The following is a 22,489-nucleotide window of genomic DNA, read 5'->3' as shown; positions in this document are numbered from 1 at the left end:
ACTCTTAGCTGCTTTGAGCGGAAGTTGCTACTGAAATACAAATGAAGCCTGGGCGTATTCAGAGCTTAGGCCTCACAATCATAACCATTTAGCACCTTTAGTCCTCAGTCCTTTTACAGCAGATGAGACATTAAGGACAACAGCAGTGAAATGGCAATTATTGCATTATGAAGACATAATAAAATGCATAATAATGCATAATGCTCTTTGTCCTTTGATACGGATAGACTTGTAGGACACCACTTTATTTAGGTCCATGCATATTTCATTTCTGTGCTGCTGTTGCAAGTGACATAGAAATTATAGAAACAATCACCATTCCATTTTAATCCGTGCGTCTATATGCTGGAATATTCTTGACACATCCAAAGGCCACAGCCGTGCATGTTCGATGACGTTCAGAGTAACAAATGAGCACTGCAATTTCTGCCTTCTGCAGTGATGGTTCGTGACGTCCATGCGATTCCCAGAATTAGGCAAAGCTATGTCCAGTCAAATCCTAACAGATCAGTATTTGGTCTGGTTCAGTAGCCAGAGAAATCCAATCTGGCTCTGCTCCAGAATAATAGAATATATAAAATATGTCGCAGCCTGTTTACAGAACTATGAACATGTTATGTGTGTAAATTAAAAAAGGTGTGCTGTTATTGTGAAATGCCACAACAAAAAATGTCAAATGACTGTTTTAGAAAAAAAAATATTATGGATTTGAAAGCATGTAAATTGCATCACAAACATTAGTTGGAACCAATATTTTTAAAATGAGGCAGCCAAAATGGAAAAAAAACTATTTCAACTGATTTTTTAGATTGGAATTTTTAGATTTTTTAGATATTTTTAGATAAATAATATGAAAATGGACAATGTCATGCAAATCAAGCTTTGCAATAGCACGAAGGAGCGGACTGTAACTTGACCTGTGCTTGTCCTGTAACGTGACTTTAATAGAACACAGCTGACAGAGCAAAACTTTCTCAGTTTAGAGCAGCTGGAAAAAGTCAAGGCTTTTTCAGGGACGAGGGAAATCCAGGCCCTTGAGGATCAAATATTATTAAATAGAACAAACGGAACATAAAGTCTAATTATAATTACTTTGAGTCAGCATCTAATAATAAAGCAAGAAGTGTGTGAAGTAGGAGAGTTAATCCTGTGGAATGGCAACAGGAAATGATCACCTTTACAAAGTCCCTGCCAATGTCGTAATTTTCTCGTGTATCACCGGCAGCTCGTTCATTAATATTTGGGGACCTTTGGTGCCGAGCCGTGGCCTGATTTGTCAGTTTTCAGCGCGGCTTAGCCAGAGCTCAGTCACAGAGATGTCGGGCCTCTCTGGCGTCCTTCACTGGGTTCACCATTTTGTATTTTTAGCTCGTTCTTACGCAAATAACCACAGCCCTCATGGGAGGCCAAGTGAAATGCCAACATTTGTGTTGCCGCTAAGCCGCAGCACAGTTCGTATCAGCAGGCAGCCAGCGCACGCTGATCTCTGCTCGTCACCAGCGCCAAGGGCTCAGCGGCCGTCGCCGGTCTCTGCAGGAGGCGCAGCAGCAAGTGCAGGCTCATCGTCCTCTCGCTGACCTCTACTGCATCAGGAGAGCACAGGTCGAGGCTAAGCCTCAAGAACATCTGCTTCTGATGTTGGGAATTTATAACAGGTAAACTGGTTTGATTCTGACCTGACAGCTGGGACCAGCAACCCCCACGACCCGTACGGGTTCAGACGATGAGTGACTGAGCGGTTGTACTGACTGACTGCTGCATTCTGAAATGAAGCAAAGCAAGGAAAAAAGCCCAGCCTGAGAATGATGGCACAAGGAAAAACACCTCCAATTGTATTATTTCATCCAGACAGGACTGTTGGTGGGTTCTAGGCTTCACCCCTCAAGGCCACACTTCCTCATCTCCTCCATTTCTATCTAACTCAGCTGATGTCTCTTGAGACAGAGAATTAGTCTTTACATACATACAAGGAGTTTCTGATAAACAGACATGTTACGTTTCCCTACTGACCACTTGTTTTCATGTTTTAAATAAATAAATACACACATATGCGTGTGTGTGTGTGTGTGTGTGTGTGTGTGTGTGTGTGTGTGTGTGTGTGTGTGTGTGTGAAGGAGGAGGAGGGGGCATCATAGGAGGAAGCGCATCACAAGGAACAGAAAATCCCACTTGACGTAAATGAGCGTCAAATCCTTCGACAACGTGACTTCCTATAGGCTGGCCGCTCGTGGGGCACGCGTGACACGCACGCGCTGGTGATGGGAATGTGACGCTTGCGCCGCCAGCGGAGCTGATGTCTGGGTCCGTGTCTCTGGAGGTGTTCGGTGAAGTGCCAAATGGAACCCCCGCACGCGCCACCTCACCCTGCGTGTTCGGAGATTAGCCGGGGGCCGCGCGCGCACTCCGCCTCGCGCCCATGAACTTTTCGGTCCTCCGCGCGCCGCTCCATCCTGCTCGCGGACCATGTCGTCGACGCGCAGATGCAGGACTCTTCTGTCGGTGACTCTGAACTTCTTCGCGCTGCTCTTCTCCATAACCGCGTTCATAACCACGTACTGGTGCGTGGGGACGCAGAGAGTCCCCAAACCCAAGTGCAGCAAGCTGCGGACGCACCAGTGCATCGACTACGGGGTGAACGAGACGGACCCGAACAAGGTGGTTTACAGCTGGGAGACCGGGGACGACCGCTTCCTCTTCCGCCAGTTCCACACGGGAATCTGGTCCTCGTGCGAGGAAAACATCCACGATGAAAGTAAGAAGAGCAGGTGTGTGTGTGTGTGTGTGTGTGTGTGTGTGTGTGTGTGTGTGTGTGTGTGTGTGGTCATTTACCGTTTGCTCACATCATCACATTATTATTATTATTATTATTATTATTATTATTATTATTATTATTATTATTATTATTATTATTATTATCAGAATGTTTTTTGTCAGAAACGAGGCCACTGTTCGACATGAACAATTACCTCACCTTTTACAACTTCTTTTGTTGTCACACTGCAGCGTAGCCTGAGTTTGGACGAGTCACTGCTTTAAGGCTTTTCCATTTCCTGGCAATTTCAGGATCCATTTTATGAAATTGTGGTAAATTTTGGAAAACAGGGTTTCTCCAGTTCAGCTGGGTTAACGTGCAGAGCGTCCACACGTCTTGGGCATTGTGTGGCAATAAAGGGAAAGGAGTCAGAGACTCCCACACTTACTGTAGTCTAGCACTTAAATGTCCAGATGCTCATTTCCCTTCTCACCTTTAATCAGGACAGGATGATGTGAAATAATAATAACAGATTTAAAGGGTGAAGATGAATGAAGAATAAAGGGTGGCCACATTGTTCTCCAGGTGTGTTCATGTGTGAAGTGCTCTGTCCCTAGAATGATGAAACACCTATTTGACGTCAGCCCCTAACTGTGCTAATATTGCGTGTTTTCACAATGGGAATGAACCAGAGATTGGAGTTGTATTGGATGGAAAAGCCCGTCTGATCAAGTGGTCGTAGGACGGAGGGGGAGCTGAGGCGGCTTGAGTTAATAAGGATTATGTAACAGGGGCCTTAATGAGTTTTTCCTCAAAACAGCTGTTGCCACCCTGCTTCTACCTGATTAAAGTGTTTCACTTACAGCAAATCCAGCAACGCGCTGCGAGCAAACAGATGACGGAGGAGGAGGGAGGAGACGGAGAGCGTTACGTTACGAATTACAATGATGTTCCATCATTGTAATTCTGTGCAATGTCTCTGTAATTCAGTAGGACAAGAAGCAGATGTTGAGCATCTTTGCCAACGCGCCATCTGGCGACACAGGATCAAAGCCCAAAAAGCTGCATTTCTGACATATGCCTCTTATTTAACATTCTGTTTATTCATTTTTTTTAACGACTCAACTCTGATCTTCCTGTTGTTGTGACAGCTCCAAAACATAGGCAGGGCCTAATGTGCAGAAGGGGGTTCCGCTTCATGTTTATTATGAGGCGAGGCAGCAGATCAGAGCAGTGGCCAGATAATGAAGGCAGAAATAGTGAGTACAGTGTTAACAGGCCACAAGGAACAGGCATCCAGGCAATGAGGGGATTGACCTGCAGCGTTGATCTACTGTAGTATAGTGTGTCACTGGGGTCATCTGACAGTAGATCCAGGTAGAGCAGATTCAGTGGGTGGAAGCGAGGAGCGTTTTTCCCTGCATTCAGTCATTTTGATGTGTCACGGAGCACGTCCTCCTCTGAACGTCCTCTGTTGGAGTTCAAGAGAAGCAGCCGAGCGCTAATGTCCTGATCAGAGTTATGACCGTGTGCTTTTCCCGCTGCGCTGCTCCTGTAGGTGAGAGGTGCCGAAGCTTCATCGATCTGGCCCCCGCGTCGGAAAAAGGTGAGCGCCTGCGTCTCATTGTCAGCCATCCACTGTAAAACGCTGTTAGTGTTACTGAGGACACGGCTCGGAGTGCCTTTTGTTACATACACAACAACGTTATTAGGCCTAAATCAGAAAATTATGCTTTCTAGGAGACCACTTGTACTGTTAAACGTCAGCCCTGCTCACACTGTCAGTCTGCAAAGCCTTAGAGTGACTGAAGAGTAAGAATGTAGCCAGATTACATTCGGCCTGGTTAATTGGAAAGCACAATAAGCATCAGAGAGGACTGGAGCGGCTGATAGACACTGGAACTGAACAGCTCATCATCAAACGTGTTGACAGCTGTTTCTGTTAGCTGCTCAAACCCTAAAATACCGGATTGAATTCAAATTAAACAGATTTCTAGTAAATCATTTCATGTGTTTACACACAGAGACTCATTAAATCGCCTTTCACCTGTATTTCTATTTGAACTCAAAGATATAATTGGATCGTCTAAAATGAGGTCTAACAGACAGGATAAGATGGAGGTAAATTCCCAGCATGCCTCTATTGGAAGCTTTACTGTAACCGGATGTGGACATTTTCCAGGGATGCTGTGGCTGTCGGTGATTTCTGAGATGCTGTACATCATCCTGCTGGTGGTGGGCTTCAGTCTGATGTGTTTGGAGCTGGTCCACTCCAGCAACGTCATTGATGGGCTCAAGCTCAACGCCTTCGCTGCCGTCTTCACCGTGCTCTCAGGTAGTTGTGCTTGATTGGACCTGTCATTTTCATAACTGCGACGGTCTGTGAAAGCGCTCGTGGCCCCACGTTTTCCTCCCCGTCAGGGAAAGTTATCAGAAACTCGTTTGGAAGATGACGCGTGTCACCATTGGAAATGTCATCCCGTTCCAATCCGAGGAACCTCCATCCGGCGCGGATAAAAAATGAGCGCAAAGCGAATTTTAAACCTATGACGTACGAGTTGAAATTAATAACAGAATCCATCATGGTGGCAAGTGGGAAGGTGAAGAAATGCTAGTTTCTGTCTGTGACTCATACAGACAGGAAACCAAAGGCGATTTGTCTTCCAGCTCAGAACATTAATTCATCAGAAAAGGGATTAAAGGCTTGGGATTACATTGTGTCATTGTGTTTGCATACAGCATATGCATATTTGTGTATACATAAAAAAGCTCTGGCTTATGTGCTTGAGGAAACCTGCTCGTGGATATTTAGCCTTTGACTTTGCACCAGCTACATGTGAATGTTGCGGCTGTGATTCCAGGTCTTCTCGGCATGGTGGCTCATGTAATGTACACACAGGTGTTCCAGGTCACCGTCAGCCACGGGCCTCCTGATTGGAGGCCTTACAACTGGGACTACGGCTGGTCCTTCTGGTACAGTACGACTGCAGACACAAAGCAAGGGAACACATACAGTATATAGTCAACCTATCCATCACGCGACCACAGAGGACACCATTCTGCACAGCTCTGCTCTCACCTCTGTGCAGCATCACTGTCTCTAATGAAAAAAGCCCAAAGCTCTCATGTTATGGTCGGATTAGGCTTTGGTGTCCAAAGCCCCGAAACAGGCGTGATTGGAATTGCATAAGGGGATAATATTTCACTCCTCCACAATATGCACAGTATTCTGGGAATTAATTTTAGAGACTAAACAATTGTTGACCTGTTGCTGGCATTAACCAACCTGGGTGAAAAGTACACGAGGCGATGATTTGATCGCCTGACCTCACGTGTCTCCTGCAACGCTTGACTGAGAGCTGCGGGACTAAATGATTGACACAAATCCCTGCAAACACCGTCAAAATATTGTGGGAAAAGTGTCCGACGGTGTCCATACAGAGCGATTCGAGCAGCTGAATCTAAAGCCTCCCTGTGTTTTCTGCCAGCATCGCCTGGGCATCCTTCACCTGCTGCATGGGCGCCTCCGTCACCACTCTCAACTCCTACACCAAGACCGTCATCGAGTTCCGGCACAAGCGCAAGACCTTCGAGCAGAGCATCCGCGAGGAGGACGCACGCGAGGCGTTCGGATACTTACGGGAACACTCGGTGCACTCGCTCTCCAAGTCCGTGGAGGTTTACTCCAGCCAGAGCCTGCAGGGCGGCAGGAAGACCCCCATTCCTGCAGACTCCCTGGACCTGAGCGACATGACAGCATCTTTGGGCGAGGAGCAGTGCTGAATGTGACGGTGTTCGTCTGAGATGGAGGCGCCGGTGTTGATCTCTGGCCGGGGCTCAGTGTGGGAACAGTCTCAGCTCCAGTGAAAGCATCTGAACAACTGCCTTAACAGAACGGGACACCAGAGATACGCTGGGAAAGCGAAAAGGAAAGACTGAGCACTGTTTGTGTAACCTGCCACCATGTAGAATGGAGAGAAAATGTGAAGATCACCAGTACAAATAAAGGGAAGGTTCTTTCAAATGCTAATGGCCTTATTAATGTCACACATAAACAATAAATCAATGCAAAAATATTACTTTAAATAGTGTTAATAAACTGTAACATAAAACAATGAATGCTTATTGCGGATGATGTGCCTACAAATAGAAACTGTGAATAAGCTCAGTGTATGTGTGCACAGCATAATTATGTAAACCTGGAAAATGGATGCTAATAAATATTTACACACTGAAGCTTTTTGTAGCCTGATGGACAGCCAGGATACGACCACGTAATTTTACTGTCATTTTTATGTCATGCTTCAATTGGAGGAAAATAAAGATGCAGTTTAGTAATTCTTTGTTTTCATATGCTTGTGTGTGTGTGTGTGTGTGTGTGTGTGTGTCTGTGTGTGTGTCTGTGTGTGTCTGTGTGTGTGTGTGTTCAAGCCCTCCATTAGAAACTCCTCGTGAATATAGTTGCATGACATTGTGAGTATGTGGATTGTTACTTGTTTTGTATGCATTATAAAGTGCAATATCTACTAATCTAATAACAATATAACATTTCACACAAAGATGCATTTAAAAGTAAAAGTGATGTAAGTGGTAAGCATGTCTTTCTCCTATCTGTAATTTACATTCTACTTTTATCAGACATATAAAAGAGCAAGCAAATAACAAATGACATGTTTTTTTTTTGGTATGCTGATCACATTCAGGTTTCTGTCATCAAAAAGAGATTATTGTTCATAGTAGACATGTCTCTTCTGGAAAACCAATGATCAACCTATATAGAACCTCTCTGTACAATAGGTAAGCTTATTATTTTGCATTAATCAAGAACTGAATGTTATTTTATTTTATTTTTATTAAAATTACAGGATCGATAAATGGACACAGGGCCACGATTGCCCGTTAAACCTGTAACTTTTAGGTGCTGAACAAAAACGCCTGTAGGGGGCAGTGTTGTCACGTGTTGTCTGCACAGGATCAGAGTTCCACAACTTTTATACAATAAGTGACTTCTTTTAGAATGAATTTGGTTTAATTTGTTTAATTCCCATTTCTAACAAGTAGATGTGCGGGTAACTGTCTGTTTTGCTTTTTTAATTCATTTTATGTGTTATTCAACAGTTTTATTCTTGCAGGTACTTTTTTCGTATATTCTACTTAATAGTGCCCCCCCATTTACAGGCATTTAGTTAATTTGTTAAGAACCGAGAGTTTGACTCTGTTTTACAAGACACCTTTTACAAATTCAAGATTCAAAAACTTGAACTGAATCCTATGATTGCTGTCACAGTTCTGTCAAGGATCTCTGGTAGCGTTCTGTGGAGCACCTAATACTGATCAGCCTCTGGCTGAAGGTGCTCCTCTGTCCAACCACACACTGTGTAGGGGGTGGAGGTGTTTTCTAGGATGAAGAGGAGTTGGACCAGCATCCTCCTCTCAGCTACAGCATGTAGGGGGTCCAGCTCCACCCCCAGAACAGAACCAGCCCTCCTGATCAGTTGGTGCAGTCTGTTACTGTCTGCTACATTCATGCTGCTGCCCCACAGACCACAGCATAGAACACTGGACCCACAGACTCAAAAAACATCCTCAGCATGGAGCTGCAGATGTTAAAGGACCTGAGCCTCCTCAGGAAGTACATCCTGCTCTGAGCCTTCTGGTTCACAGCTGAGGAGTTCTTTTTCCAGTCTAGTTTACTGTCCAAGTACACTCCCAGGTAGTTGTACTGGTTGACCACCTCCACCTCTCCTTTAAATAATGGAAGGAGTTACAGCACTGCCAGGTTTCCTAAAGTTCAGTTTAGATGTTCAGTTGGAGGTGGTTCTGTCCACATTAGTCCACAAAGCTGTCCACCACTTCCTGATACGACGTCAGTGATGTGTCATGATGTGATTTTTCATGGTAGGAGCAGTGAAGTCATAGTAAACCACAAACTATGGAAGTTTATCGCACTCATAATTCCAATGGCAACTCATTTGTCAACTGGCACTTAGATATTGAGTTTGAGTGATAAGGTAGTAAAAGCACTGAGCCCTCCTGTGTCCTGGTAACTGCTTTGGTAGGTGATGCTCAGCTTAAACTCCCAGCTTCCTGTGCACATACACAAAAAATGATCTGAGGCCAAGATTTAGAAATCATCAAACAGCGGTTGCATTTTTATTAGGTTTCCATTTTAATTAACCTTAGTGTTAATACTTTAAAATAACTGCACACTTTTGAGGCTTTGTAAATGATTTTATAGAACTATCCTTCTACATTAATACTCATTAGTGACCAGTATAAATCCTGTTATAATAACTTTAATCCTATTTAAAAAGCACACATATAATTCCTTTGATAATTTCAAAAGGTAATTAAAATAACATATGAAAATATATTTGTAAAATATTTGAGGTATGAGGAAGTGAGCCAGCACTCGCTCATGGCGTCCACTGTGACACAGTCCGTCTGTGGAGAGATGGCCACACAAATGCTTGGTCGTGTAAAACCTCACTGCACAGGTGAAGTCAGAGTCATTGGCTCAGTAGCCGTCATCAAACTCGTTCTGGGCCTGCTGCCGGGCCAGCATGGCCTGAATGAGCGCGCTGGAGCCTGACGGGGCTGGGTTATGTGGGGGTCCGGGCGTCCACTGGAGGCGCTCCTCCTGCTGCCTGGCTTGGATGACTTGCATCATGACCGCGGAGGACGACAGGTCGTCGGCGCCCTCCGCTCTCTGTCTGGCTTGCATGGCCTGTTCCAGAGCGCCGGGCGCGTGGACCGGATCCCCGGGACCCCCCGCTGTGCCGCGGTCCTCGTCCCTGGGGCGCGTGGGCGGAGGGAGGGGGGCGAAGGAGGACAAGCGGCCGTCGGGCATCCGGTACAAATCCTCATTGAGATCTTCAGCCCTCTGATAAGCCAGCATGGCCTGTATCAGGCCGCTGGAGGTGGAGATGTCGGCAGGTACAGGCACTCCACCGCTGAGGTCTCCTTCAAACTGCTGGCGAGCGAGTAAAGCCTGGACCAGCGCGCTTGAGTTGGACTGACTGCCTGGGGAGCGCCTGTCTGAGAACTGCCCAATGCGCTGAAGGACATCAGACATTATGAGTGAGGGATAATAACAAAATGAAGTAGTTCAGATCAAAGAGACTTCACAACCAACCTGTTGCTGGTTTGCCTGTTTGTTCGTTGCGTTAGGATGAGATGTTTGGAGACTGTGCAGTTTCTCTAACAAGAACATCTTGTCTTTCCCCTCCTGATGAGAGGAAGAAACAGACACTCACAGGCTCCAAGGACACCCTGCATTTCAGATGAAAGCTGCTCCAGCATACTCACTTTGACAATCTGTTTCCTCAGAAGAGCAATGAGCTCCTTGCGGCCCAGAGTGACTTGCCAGAAGACGTATATAAACATTCTGAGCAGGAAAAACAATATGGAATGTGGAAACCTGCTTGTGAAAACTGCTCTTGGTGTTTCTATTAAGACAAGCAGCCCCATCATACAGGTCTCAAAACAAAATGTGTAAATGATTATTTATTAATAATTAGGACTTACAGGATAATAAGTGTGACAATGAAATAAAATATTGGACTCTTGATGATCTTCTGGTAAATCCAGATAACCCACTGGGAACCAGAAATGTCTTCCAGGGTGTGTATCCAGACTGCAACTGCACCGAAGGAATTGTTGAGTCCCCGAAAAGGGCCACAGTTCTCTGAGGGAGTCAGGCTGCAGAGCGGAGCAGCGCCAATGAGACAATCAATCACCATCAAATTACAGACCGAAAGAAACAAAATGTCATCAAATCGATTTAACGGGATGTTTTTTTTTCTCAAACCGCTCCTAAATACGACTCCATACCTCCAGGAGGTGTATGCCACTATGGACAAGGCTCCCACAAAGAAAGGGAAGAAGAGGAGGGCGGTGAAGATGGTCTGCATCTGAGCCGCTCTGCCCGTTCGCTGAGGAGGCTGGCAGTTGTGCGTGAGGCTGATCTGAGGCAGAGCGAGACATGGACCACACAGAAAACGAGGCATATTAGAAAAACGTGAGTTTCTGCTTCAGTCCATCATTTAAAACACAAGGATGTCTTCTCATCAGAGCTCAATAGCTTTGCTTCAATGGCAGTTCGGCATGTTCATTAAACATTCAGTGATTCTAGATGTGTCCTGGGTCAAGTTACAAATTCCATTCATGTCATTTGCTCTCCTGCGTTTGATTGACCATGTAGAGTCCAGCCAAAAAGACGCAATCCATGAACACAAAGCCCTCTTCCGTCTTTTCCATAACACAAAACAAAGCACACGGCCAATTAAATGAGGAGGTGGAAATTAATTATTTACCCAGGTGCACAAATAGAGTAACCTGAGCTGTGAAATGGTGCATAGAGCTGCATGGCTCCAGCTCTTACGGACAAACCTGCGCTTACCTTCTTCAGGTAGAACAGGAGGAAGAGCTTAAAAATCTGCAGGACAGGCAGCAGAGGAGCAAAGTAGATTCCAATCCTAAGCGGAGAGGGAGGAGACGGGCGCTTTAGTAGAAAGCTGGGACATGTGGTGCCTTCGTTCATGCTCAGGTGGTAAATACGCTGCTCTCACCAGGCCAGAGTCTGCGCATAGATGAGCTCAAGGACATTTCTGGCTACGTCAAACTCTGGAACCCCGATACGTGGCAGCATCCTGGTTCCAATGACACTATAATAGGGAAATGATAAATAAGATTTACATTCTTTTTAATTGAGTTTAATGTGTATATTATGTTGTTGCGTAACTCACTTGCTTAGAAATTCTCCAAAGAAGGATCCCAACATCAGAAAAAGGAAGTCAACGATGACTAGTCGGTATAACGCTTGTCCAACCACAGACTCCCAGCACTGTGGGCAACACAGTTAATGGGTGAATAAAGGAACGTGCTGGTAAACTTATGTGGGCGTGTTTAAAAGATTATATTTCATGTCCAATGTACCGAAACATTTTGAGCCACCACATCCATCCAGTAATAACACAAAACCCCCAGAATGAACATCTTGAGAAAGACATTTCTGTAAGTGACAAAAAGAAAGATTTTAAGTGTTATTGGTGGGGTCGAATGAAAACCAGTCTGGGAAATGAGCTCATGTGCAAGAATAAATGAGAAGATTGACAGCACTCAAACGAAGCAATGGGGACAATAAAGGAGGGTGGAAACAAGAGTACAAAGGATACTCATGAGCACAGATTTGTAACAGGAGACGAGAGCAGTCACAGAAATTTTGAATAAAGTTTTGAATCTGTGGCAATTGGATTTTAAGCAAAGACAATTTAAAAGGATATTTGGGATTTTATTGTGAAAAACATCCCACAAACTAGAGTGACAACGATACATGCTGTTCATATAGGGTAGAAACAGCCTGGCGTCCACTGTCTGACCTGACTACCAGCGCGTAGATCTGCCTGCGATGGCTGGAGTAGTGGTCGAACTTGTTGAAGAGCGAGTAGAAGAGCGGGACGCACAGGTTGATCAGAGACACCACGAAGGGAACCAGCAGAGTCTTGGCCTCCTCCAGCAGAGACCAGCTGGCTGCATCCGCTGCCAGCATCTATAAAAGTCCACAGATGGAGATCAGCGGCGTGCAAAGAAAGGCGACCAACCCCGTCCTGCTGCTAAATCGCTTGACACATCGCTGTCGTGAGGCTGACGCTCGCGCTGCACGCTGACAGTAAGGAGCTGACGGACGCGCTATGAAGCATTATCCACGGGAGCTGGTGCCGTCTGCACGGTGTAGACGCATACTGTAATTGTGGACGTCTGAACTCCTACCTGCGCTTCGTAGAGGCAGAGATAATAGACACTGGCTCCGCAGCCCAGAGCCAAGATGGTGGAGAGGAACCAGGAGGCCAGATGAACACAGAGGCGGCTCAGTTCCTCAGAGAGCGTCAGCAGCTTCCTCTGGGCGTTCTCTGATAAAGACTCCTGCAGAAAACAAGGGGAACGTGAGTGATATTTACATCTACACACTGTATTATTGGCATTTGTGAATCTGAATATGCAACAAATTCTGCCTTCGCTGACTCTTTGTTGACTTGCTGGTCACTCTCACCTTTAGCTGGACGCGCAGGTTGTTCTTGCGCTGTCTCACCGCCCTCTCGTTGGTCATATTGAAGTCCCAGCTGCACAGAAGCTGCCACGCGCTGTCTGAAGAGGGGTCGGCCACCACGTAGTTACTCCTGAAGGAGCCGGCCATGCTGCAGAGCACATCACGTCGTTCAGACCGTAAAGCGAGCCGTGCGCACGCAAAGTGTTAGAACCTGACCTGACAATAAGAGCAAGCCCACATAGGACCATGTAGATTGCAATGGTGAGGAAATAGGCCAGCTGCATGTTGTATGTGACCTGGCCTGCAAAGGTTTCATTGCTGTGGCCGCCGTAGTACATGACGGTGTAGTTAAAGTAACCCTGGAGAGACCAAAACACACTGAATACACTGGTATATGAAGGTGAAGGTTAACAGATAAGTGATAAGAGCCAGCACTTACGACTCCCGTCAGTATCTCCAGCCCTCTGAAGCTCACGTTGGGAGGGATGTTGGGTGAGGGGTCGTAAACCAGCAGCGGCACGGTGATGAAGCCGAAGTTGATCAGGAAGGAGAGGACGTTGAACATGAGCAGCCACTTGAGGAAGACGAAGTAGGTGAGAACGCTGGTGCCGAACCTGCCGCTGATCTCCTTCATGGTGCCCTGCCACAGCTCCAGCGCCTGGCCGGCCGCCTTCAGCCCGGAGCCGAACCTGCGGAAAGTCTGAGCGGGAAACTGGAGTCACGCGCGGCGCTGTGGAAAGGGATGCGAACTAGAGCTGAGCTCAAATGGACCGACGAAGCGCCCACCGTACCCATGACACGCTCTCAGAGCAATCTGCACAGCAGCCGCGCTGCTGGGATTGTTTGGAGGACTTGAATGCAAGTACTTGGCTCCTGTGAAGGCAGAGGAGGGAAAACATTGGTTTGACGTGTGCCGTCGGTTGCATGAAGCAACACAGCAACGCCAGTGTGTGGGTTCAAACACTGTGTGACGCTTCAGAACCGACCTGACATGCTTCTTCTCTCTCACGCTCATGGGAAGGGCCCGGACGGCCTGGATCCGGTCCACTGTTGACAGCCCAATGAGCTCTTTGACCAGGTCCTGCTCCTCTGCAACGCACGAGAGGACAGGACGAGTCATCTTCAGGCCAATGCTACCATCCACAGAGACCATCAGGTGCTGCAGTTACATCTCAGCCCCACGGGTCTGGTCCAATAATGACCCCTTACCGTTGTCCAGCTCGTTCCTGATGACATCCTCTGGAAAGAGGTGAGAAGGGTCGCCGGTGGGAAACAAGCTCAGCCTTCTGGCTGAGACGCCCCTCCACCTCAGGGTCATGTTGGCTGGATGACATAGAGGGAATAATCAGTGTGTGTGTAACAATGTAAATACTTCTAGGGTACTACTTCCTGTCTGTGTGATGCTATCTAATATTTTAGATCAGCGATTCTCGACCGGTGGGTCGTGACCCAAAAGTGGGTCGCAAACCTTTCATTCACTAGATTGCTGGCTTTTGTCAGCTTTTTTAAAGGTGTGCTGTCTATTCACACTCCTCAACCTTGGGCTGCTATTGTGCCCTGTAATGCTAACCGTGACCTGCTGTTTAATCAAAGAAGGTGACCCATATACACTAACTCAACATATGCATGTACATAGCATGTCTCCCTAACAACCTAAGTCTCCCTAAAAACTTAAGAAACGAAACGTTTCCATAATGCAAAATTGGATGTTTGCAGAGTTTTCTCAGTTAAATAAATGTTGCTGAAATTTTCTGATTGTTATGTCAACCCTATAATTAAATGTATTTAAGAGGTTTTGTCAAATTTGGGTGGTGACCAGACATTGAGGGGTGATGGTGGGTCCTGAAGCCAAGTGGGGTGTGTGTGAGTAAGTCAAACTATGGCTGATGGCTTTGGGAGTGTGAACATGTGAAAGGAAAAGGGGGCGGGTGTTCACCCTTCTTTGTCAACCTTCCTTCCAAAAACATAGCAGGAAATGAAACTTAATCCTGGCAATTTAAATGTGGCAGCTGTAAAAGGATTGGTTACAGCACATCATAAAAACAACACAGATTTCATTTTACTTTTAGTTCATCAGATTTAATGAACAGTAAAATTCCTGTCTCTTGGTTGTATTGTATTTTCTTTGCCAACATCCTCCTTATTTTTTTCCAATTTATTGGTTTTCCTTGAATAATTATCCAGCTGGATTTTGCCAAGTTAACTGCTAATTAGAGCCAATAGATCAGCGTAAATGTCACATCTTTTGTTATAATGAACTTCACAACTTTGTGCATGCTTAGCTGTACCATAGCAACGGTCCCAACTTATACAGCAGTGACTATACAGTAGTTAGTGAGTGGAGTGAAACAAACGAACTATTACCTGACATTGAAGAAGAAATCTGACTAGCAGCTGATCGATCATGAGCGTCTGGGTCGATTTGGAAAGTGGTGTGATCTACAGCGAGGAGCAGAAATATCAACACAGGCGTCACATAGCAACACACAAAGACCAGGTCTGCAGAGCTGGCGCAACACACAATTAGCACAACGCGAGGCGAACAGGCATTTCAGTTCCTAAGCGCTTCCACTCACTAAGGTTGTGCTGCCATGGGGGATTCTGGGGCTGCGTGGAAATGAAACCCAGGGGGATGCTTTCGTCGGTCCCCTGCCTCTCCTCCTGCCAGCGGCCCCCAGACGCATCATCACCGCCGGGTTGAGCTGTGGGCGACTGAGGGGCCCTGACGCCCAGCCAGGCTGGGGCTTCCCTGGGGTAAGGATTCGCATGGTGGCTTTTACTGGAAGTCCTGAAGGCCACAGGCAGCAAACACATGAGCTGCACATCACTGACGTCATACGGTTTGTGCTCATTGCACCTAAACGTACCAGCGTTATCACATCAGAAAATAAACAGAGATTACAGTGTGCGTACAAGTACACAAGTGGGCTTATGTTTTTAATCAGGGGATAATTTTACATGAGCAATAGGTGCAAGGTTTCATCTCCTTGATGGTTACTCAGACATGACAGTCAAGCCCTGAGAAAGAATTTATAGGTGTTTAGTTGTCCTTAGACCCTGGAATGGAGCAATAAATGCCTCATCCACGCAACACCACACAAACTCAAAGCACATATTTTAGGTATTTATATTAATACAGACCTTCTATCAATTTCCAGAGTCTCATAGTCATGGTATGCAGGGTTTAAATACCCGCTGTTGTTGTAAGTTGTCATGAGCTCCTTCACATTAATCCGTCTTCTCTTCTTCTTTGTGTCGATCCTTCAGCTCCTCACCGGCTTCGCGTCTGTAGAGTCCAGGTCCAGTTTAACACAGTGGCGAGGAAACAAAAACATAACTACGTTATGGTGAGTGTTTGCCTTCGTTAAATATTCTTCCACCGGCTAAGGGAACGTCATCAAGGAGCACTTCACACTGGGACCTGGTGTCTTTATGAGCCAGAGGGACAGCTAGACTGTCAGAGGCAAGAATGTGTAAGTTGATCTCTCGGTCCCACCTCGTTGGGTCATTATTAATTCACACGCTAGGTTTAGTTTCTGTCACATAGCAGGAAAGGAAAATTTGGATACTCACAAGAAAATGACAGCATGTAAATTAAAACAGCAAAAATACAGTAGAAACTACAATCTTGCCTACCTGGTTGTACAGCGGTGAAAATATGCAAAATAGATCCTGAATAGATTTTATGCTGAGAGGGAAAAAAGTACATGCACCTGTTATTCAGTCTGAGAACCGCTGTCATTCTCAATAAAAAGACTGTGTGACGAGCACACTGGGAAGTGTGCGTTATGAATGTCAATACTTCCTGAAAATAACTGTTGCTGGACCTGTAAAGGTAAAAGTCCACTGCCTTTGAAGCGGCCTGTGTCTGTTCACATCTGATCTCAGCATGTGGAGAATGTTCTCATTTTGGACTATTTATGATCGTATTTAAAGTCAACGCCCCCTAAAAGATATGATGGTTGTTTTTAAACACGTTTAATGCTAGCATGAGTTTTACTGCACGTCCACTCTTATTTGTACAGGACTAAGTTCATTTATTTCCTTTAAAATTTTTTGTATTGATTTAATTGGTTTAAATTACTATGATGCATTAATATAATAGCAATAGCTCGTTATTTTGTATTTAAAAAACAATTAGTTAAAATAAGTTAAGATAATAGAGATAGAGTTAAGATAATGACGAGGCTCCATAATGAAGGCCATAAACCGCCGGGCGCGAGGAGCGTCTGGAGCCGCATCCACTTTCAGGAAGTGGCCTCTGGAAAACTTCGTGTTATCTTCCTGGCAACTGGAGCCAGTGCCCAGTAAACGCTCCCACGTCCGCTCTGTTAATGATTTGTTGACACCAACACTGGTACTGTTCGGTTAACAGAGCTGGGAACAATGGATATCGACGCAGGTAAAGTTGGCCCGACTCTTCGTCTTCAGCTGTTTTATCTCTCGTAGCGAGGATTAGCTGAGCAGCTAGTGGAGCTAGCCTCGGCGTCAGGACGGACAGCCGCCGCAAACGGGCCGAAAAACACCATCTGACAGTGAATGATCGGACGGAGGCTCGCTGACAAAACACTTTATCACAAGTAGGATAAAGTAGAGAGGTTTGTCGGACTTCGTCTCCGCGGAATCTAGACTGTTTGCGCGATGGTTTGCTTTTATCAAACCACGGATCGACACAACTGCAGACATAAAAGTGTTATTTGTCATTGGAAACTGCTGGGAACATTATAAAACTCCTCATTTGAACCTTTTATTGTACTTAATATGTGGAGGAACCTCAGACAGTCACTGATCATAGTTGCTAAACAAATGACTCTTCCTAAAGTTTCCCCATTCAGTCACAACACACCTTTCCCACAATTATGAGAAACTGAACTGAATTAATGCTACTGAAGCTCAGCCTTCAGCCATTTTGGCTCAATTTACTGTGTAATTTTAGAACCTGTCATTGCAACCTTTTGATACGTCTTTTTGTTTTTACAGTATTTACACTTCTCATCGCATCATTATTACACTGAATAATACTCATATCTGATATCCTAAAACAACATCAAATAAAATATATGAAAATGCCACTTTTGACACTTTATGCACTTCCTATGTAGTGTATACTGTGTGTAACCAGGCAGTCTTAACACAACTACAGGGTTATGTATGATTTGTACAGAAGGTTAAAAGTGGAAACCCCCATTTAAGATCACATTTTAGGATCTAATTGTGTGTATTTATGTTTTCTAAGTCTTCCACACCAATCACAGTGGAATCGTGACCACTAATCCCCTGCTGGACCAGCTGCCCAGCTACCAGTCGCTCCTGTACCGCAGGAAGGTGGCGACTGATGGAAGCAAGCGCAGAGGCAGCGCCAGGTCGCGGCTCAGCTCCTCGAGCAGTCTGAAACGGGACGCGAGCACCTTCAGCCGACAGGACAAACAGAAGGTGCAGACGCTGCAGAGACCCGCCCGGGAACTCCCCAAGACCATGGAGGAGAAACGCGCACACAAGTAGGAACGGCTCTGCAGCCGCGTGTTAAACCGATGTTGGGAGCGAGAAGCTTTGCATTAAGCTGTGTAACCTGTTAGGAAACAGATGGATGCGGCTCACCAGCTCAGCAGCTGGGGACAGTGGAGCCAAAACACTCGCCGGTGTTTGAAGAGGCTCAAGGATGAAGCTCGCGCGTCCATGAAGTCCATGCAGCTGTGGAGGGGAGACATCCACCTGATAGAGGGTGAGAAATGAATCCTGTGGATTTCTGTACATGATGGTTGAAATGATTTAATATATATTTTGGTTCTATTATGAATAGTGGATTTGCTGTCATACATTTTCTCTCCTTTCCGTTGAACAGGGAGGTTTGGTACAGGGATCCAGTCCTACTTCTTCTTCCTGCGCTTCCTGGTCATGCTCAACTTCATCATCTTCCTGCTCATGTTCAGCTTTGTCATGTTGCCCATCATCGTTGCCCCACATGCTTCTGGCAATAGCACCTACAGTCAGAGTAACGGTCAGTGAAAGCTTTACTTCGTCCAGTCTAATGGAGCAACGTAAACACGAAGCAGTCTCGAGTTTGGATTTGACCATTTTATCTAATTGCAGATAGTGTGTGCGCTGTGTATCCAAGCAGCACTCGCCGAGGTCTTGTCCTTTTCCGCGAGCAGCTTACGGATATGCTGTCTGGAGAGGTGCGTTCTTTACATTAATGGCCTCTGCAGAAGAAGAATAAGGTGTCTGTCTAGCTTCCTCGCTCACCGCTTGTGCCTTGTCTGCAGGGCTTTCTGGAGCAGACCTATCTTTTCTACGGCTACTACACTGTGGACAGAATCCACTTTGCATACATCATTTACAATCTACCCCTGGCGTACCTGTTGGCCACTATAGGCTACCTGATCGTCAGCCTCATCTGGATTGTTAAAAGGTACTGCAAAGGCGATAGCATGAGCAGGGAATCTCAGTTTAATGTAGCATTTTTTTTTTAAGTAGGTGTGTTTTTTTCCTAAAGGTCTGCCACGGGTTTCAAAGATAACATGGTTCAGGATGAGGATCGCTTCCAGAGTTTTTGCAACAAGATCTTTGCTGGCTGGGATTTCTGTATCACTAACAAGAATGCTGCAGGGCTGAAGAAAAAGAGCCTGTCCTACGAGCTCAAGGTTGGTTGAACAAGCGATTTCTTTTTTTTTTTTGCGTTACAATCATGTTATTATTACTTCCATTACATGCTTACCTGCCTCAGTCTTAATGTATTTCCCCAGACGGATTTAGAAGAGGAGAGGATGAAGCAGAAAAAAGCAGATCGCACACGCAGAGAGCGCTGTCGCATTTACCTCATCCGCGTCATCCTCAACGTCTTTGTCGTTGGTGTCCTGTGCGGTTGCTTCTACAGCATCTATGCAGCCACCAGCTACTCCCAGCAGGCACAGATGTCCACTGTGAAGGTAAAGTAAAGCGCTTTCTCTTAAAACTATTTTTTTCATCTTCACTTGCTGTCTGTTGTAAAGGGTTAAAAAGGGTTTTTCAGAACGTAACCTTCTGGCTCTTTTTGTTTAAGGGTTTATGTCTTTTTTTTTTTTCAAACTTGGGCTCAAATCCCAGATATTACTTTTGCTTTTTGCAGGGGAATTCTTTTATGGATCTGCTCATTGAGTATCTGCCCTCAATCGTTATCACCATGGCCAACTTCATTACTCCTCTCCTCTTCGCAATCATCATCAATTATGAGGACTACTCACCTGCCTTCGAGATCCGCTTCACCCTCATGAGGTATAAGGGGAGTTGGTTTAATGACCTGTTAAACATCTACTTTTTATACTGCTGGCTGATTCACCAGGTCATGATGATAAAGAGTCCACAAGTAAGATTCCTTCCTTCTATATGTCGTGGCAGGTGTGTCTTCATGCGGCTGGCCAGCATTGGGGTTCTGCTGTTTTCTCTCTGGTCTCGGATCACTACATGTAATGATAAAACCTGCATCTGTGGCTATAACCATCAACAGTACTCTGTCAGTATTTTTTTTAATCTTGTATGATAGGTGCCATCATTAAATCTGCTTTTGTCTTACAATGCTCATATTGTTGTGCACAGTGTTGGGAGACCCGTGTTGGTCAGGAGATGTACAAACTCGCCATATTTGACTTCCTCATCATCGCAGCAGTCGCGCTCTTCATTGAGTTTCCCCGAAAGTATGTCCCCTGTTTCCCTGCTTTTTCTCTGTTGATCATAATTTGAAGGTTTATTTCATGAGTCACAAATGAAAATGCTTCTCTTTCCCCTCCGTACTCAGGCTGCTGGTGGATTACTGTAACTGCGGCCTGGTCAAGTGGTGGGGCTATCAGGAGTTTGCCATTCCTCAAAATGTGTTGGAGATCGTCTACGGTCAGACCATCTGCTGGATCGGCACGTTCTACAGCCCGCTGCTGCCTGCCATCTGCACCATAAAATACATTTTTATCTTTTACATCAAAAAGGTAGTTTTATGCAGAAGTAGCCTTTCTGGCATTGGTTTTAACATGTTTTTCATAGCTGTCATTGTAGATTTGCTCCTTCTTTTTTTTTTTTTTTTTTTAGGTGTCGTTAATGAAAAACTGCCGTCCAGCCACGCGTCCATTCCGGGCGTCCAGCTCCAACTTCTTCTTCCTCGGCGTGCTGCTGATCGGCCTCTCTCTGGCCTCAGTGCCTGTTGTTTTTAGCATAGCACAGTGAGTAATGGCTTCTTTTTTTCTTTTTTTTAAACCTCCTTTGGGAATACAGACAATATAGTTAATTTAAATAGAAATTAACATGTCTACTGTATTTTCTGAATATGTTTATGAAAAAATGTCTTGTGTTACTTTGCATTTCGCACAGAATTAACAGTTCTAAGGCATGTGGACCCTTTGTTAACTACACCACCTCCTGGGAAGCGCTGACAAGCACTGTGTCCCAGCTGCCCAGTGGAATCAGGGGACTCCTCTATATTCTGTCATCAGAAGTTGTTGCTGTTTCCCTCTTTGTTATTACATGGTATAGATAGTTTAGCTTATAAAACATGTTTCCTCTTGTTTTCACTGTATTTCAGGACTATTTTTATTTTATTTGCAGTTTGGGCATGTTTTATGTGATCGCACTCGCTGGAGCTCACAAGAGAGTTATTAATCAACTACGAGAGCAACTAGCCATGGTAGGTGTGTGTGTGTGTGTGTGTGTGTGTGTGCGCGCGCGTGTGTGTGTGCGCGCGTGCGTGCGCACATGTGCGTGCGTTTATATTTTTAAATTGATCTGCAGTAATTGATCATGCTCATACACATGTCCTTTTGTGCGTATTTCCAGGAGGTTCGTGACAAACATTTTCTGATGGCCAAGGCCCAGAGTCTCTCCGGTGCCAAACCTCCACATTTCAAATCTAAGTCACGCAGCAGGAGCGGAGGCAGCCCCAGCTACCACACCAGCTTCACGAGCAACTTCAGTGAAGCTGTGTCCCTAGTACACCCACCTCCTCACTCCTCCTCGCACGTGTGAGACAGGGACTGCATTTCTCAAACCACAAACCAGATGCAATACTGGACAAATGCACTGGGGTGGATTAATTGGTGAATTCATATCACTTTTACTGTTGTATAAACACAAACGCAGGAGCTTTTATGAACTTGTTTTCCCTTTTCAGTGTTCTTTTTCTAATTATGTTAAGAACCAAAAAGTGCTCATTTTCCAAACAAAATAACTGTAGCTCTTAAAATGTGTTTTGCGTTTCTTTTTCTACTGTACGTCTTGTCCTTCTGGGAAGGACTTGCATTATCTCTGGAATTTGAGAAATCTTAATCTCTATGCACTTTAAAGATATTACCACTAGCACATTTTCATTTCTCCGATTGTGCTATACACTTATCAAATGTCTTGTGTTTTTTAAAAGTAACATTTATATCACGTGAGTTAACTATAAGCTTGTATGATAATGCAGAAATAATGCAGACTAGACTGTTACATGCTGTCTTTTATGTCACTCAGGTTTTAAAAACTTTTTGGTTGGTGGTGCTGTGTTACTAGAGTATTATAAATGCTTTTTGGGGTTGTTTTGGTGTTTTCATCTGTCATAGTTATGTTTATATGCGTGAGGTGGCTGCCGTTAACAAGTAACATAGAAAATAAATGTTCAAATAAGTCGAGTAATCTTGCGTCTTTCTGTTATTATTATTGTTATTATTATTATACCTTGTATGACTGCT

At 45.1% G+C, this 22,489-nt stretch overlaps 3 protein-coding genes across 5 annotated transcripts; 2 read left to right on the top strand and 1 right to left on the bottom strand.

Annotated features, from left to right (window-relative positions):
- The first annotated feature begins 2,188 nt into the window (after window positions 1-2,188).
- Window positions 2,189-7,090, top strand: LOC114862292 (germ cell-specific gene 1-like protein). The gene is made up of 5 exons (XM_029162455.3): window positions 2,189-2,752; window positions 4,311-4,358; window positions 4,935-5,087; window positions 5,614-5,725; window positions 6,241-7,090. The coding sequence occupies exons 1-5, from the start codon at window positions 2,464-2,466 to the stop codon at window positions 6,533-6,535; spliced, it is 897 nt and encodes a 298-aa protein (XP_029018288.1). The 5' UTR covers window positions 2,189-2,463; the 3' UTR covers window positions 6,536-7,090.
- Window positions 7,091-8,886: 1,796 nt separating this feature from the next.
- Window positions 8,887-16,576, bottom strand: tmc5 (transmembrane channel like 5). 2 transcript variants are annotated; one of them, XM_029163387.3, is made up of 21 exons: window positions 16,437-16,576; window positions 15,942-16,086; window positions 15,377-15,588; window positions 15,165-15,239; window positions 14,010-14,123; window positions 13,787-13,889; window positions 13,592-13,673; window positions 13,240-13,500; window positions 13,017-13,159; window positions 12,804-12,948; window positions 12,524-12,676; window positions 12,133-12,302; window positions 11,690-11,765; window positions 11,500-11,597; window positions 11,323-11,418; window positions 11,154-11,229; window positions 10,586-10,719; window positions 10,280-10,453; window positions 10,061-10,139; window positions 9,888-9,980; window positions 8,887-9,809 (listed from the first exon to the last, which is right to left on the bottom strand). In XM_029163387.3, the coding sequence occupies exons 2-21, from the start codon at window positions 16,013-16,015 to the stop codon at window positions 9,270-9,272; spliced, it is 2,898 nt and encodes a 965-aa protein (XP_029019220.1). In that variant the 5' UTR covers window positions 16,016-16,086; window positions 16,437-16,576; the 3' UTR covers window positions 8,887-9,269. The 2 variants fall into 2 exon arrangements, with proteins under 2 accessions (XP_029019220.1, XP_055365678.1); XM_055509703.1 differs by lacking the exon at window positions 16,437-16,576 and having other exon boundaries at window positions 15,377-15,549; window positions 15,942-16,411.
- Window positions 16,577-17,009: 433 nt separating this feature from the next.
- Window positions 17,010-22,425, top strand: LOC114856357 (transmembrane channel-like protein 7). Of its 2 annotated transcripts, none has more exons than XM_029152236.3 (16): window positions 17,010-17,202; window positions 18,037-18,298; window positions 18,377-18,522; window positions 18,643-18,798; window positions 18,891-18,976; window positions 19,064-19,209; window positions 19,294-19,441; window positions 19,544-19,726; window positions 19,906-20,051; window positions 20,175-20,289; window positions 20,373-20,470; window positions 20,572-20,755; window positions 20,856-20,986; window positions 21,135-21,290; window positions 21,369-21,447; window positions 21,597-22,425. In XM_029152236.3, the coding sequence occupies exons 1-16, from the start codon at window positions 17,187-17,189 to the stop codon at window positions 21,783-21,785; spliced, it is 2,241 nt and encodes a 746-aa protein (XP_029008069.1). In that variant the 5' UTR covers window positions 17,010-17,186; the 3' UTR covers window positions 21,786-22,425. The 2 variants fall into 2 exon arrangements, with proteins under 2 accessions (XP_029008069.1, XP_055365682.1); XM_055509707.1 differs by lacking the exon at window positions 17,010-17,202 and adding an exon at window positions 17,221-17,398.
- Window positions 22,426-22,489: the final 64 nt, after the last annotated feature.

Source organism: Betta splendens, chromosome 1 (genome assembly GCF_900634795.4).
Source record: "Betta splendens chromosome 1, fBetSpl5.4, whole genome shotgun sequence".
NCBI classification, from domain to species: Eukaryota; Metazoa; Chordata; class Actinopteri; order Anabantiformes; family Osphronemidae; genus Betta; species Betta splendens.
This window is presented reverse-complemented; position numbering and strand designations above follow the sequence as displayed.

Coding starts and splice junctions, on each gene's coding strand:
- LOC114856357 (XM_029152236.3), top strand. Junction 19,210..19,293: donor CTCATCTGGATTGTTAAAAG/GTACTGCAAAGG, acceptor TTTTTCCTAAAG/GTCTGCCACGGGTTTCAAAG. Junction 20,052..20,174: donor ATCCGCTTCACCCTCATGAG/GTATAAGGGGAG, acceptor ATGTCGTGGCAG/GTGTGTCTTCATGCGGCTGG.
- tmc5 (XM_029163387.3), bottom strand. CDS start 16,015: ATGACAACTTACAACAACAGCGGGTATTTAAACCCTGCATACCATGAC. Junction 13,160..13,239: donor TGGAGATACTGACGGGAGTC/GTAAGTGCTGGC, acceptor TGGTCTCTCCAG/GGTTACTTTAACTACACCGT. Junction 11,598..11,689: donor TGGTGGCTCAAAATGTTTCG/GTACATTGGACA, acceptor TGTTGCCCACAG/TGCTGGGAGTCTGTGGTTGG.
- LOC114862292 (XM_029162455.3), top strand. CDS start 2,464: ATGTCGTCGACGCGCAGATGCAGGACTCTTCTGTCGGTGACTCTGAAC. Junction 4,359..4,934: donor GGCCCCCGCGTCGGAAAAAG/GTGAGCGCCTGC, acceptor GACATTTTCCAG/GGATGCTGTGGCTGTCGGTG. Junction 5,088..5,613: donor CGTCTTCACCGTGCTCTCAG/GTAGTTGTGCTT, acceptor CTGTGATTCCAG/GTCTTCTCGGCATGGTGGCT.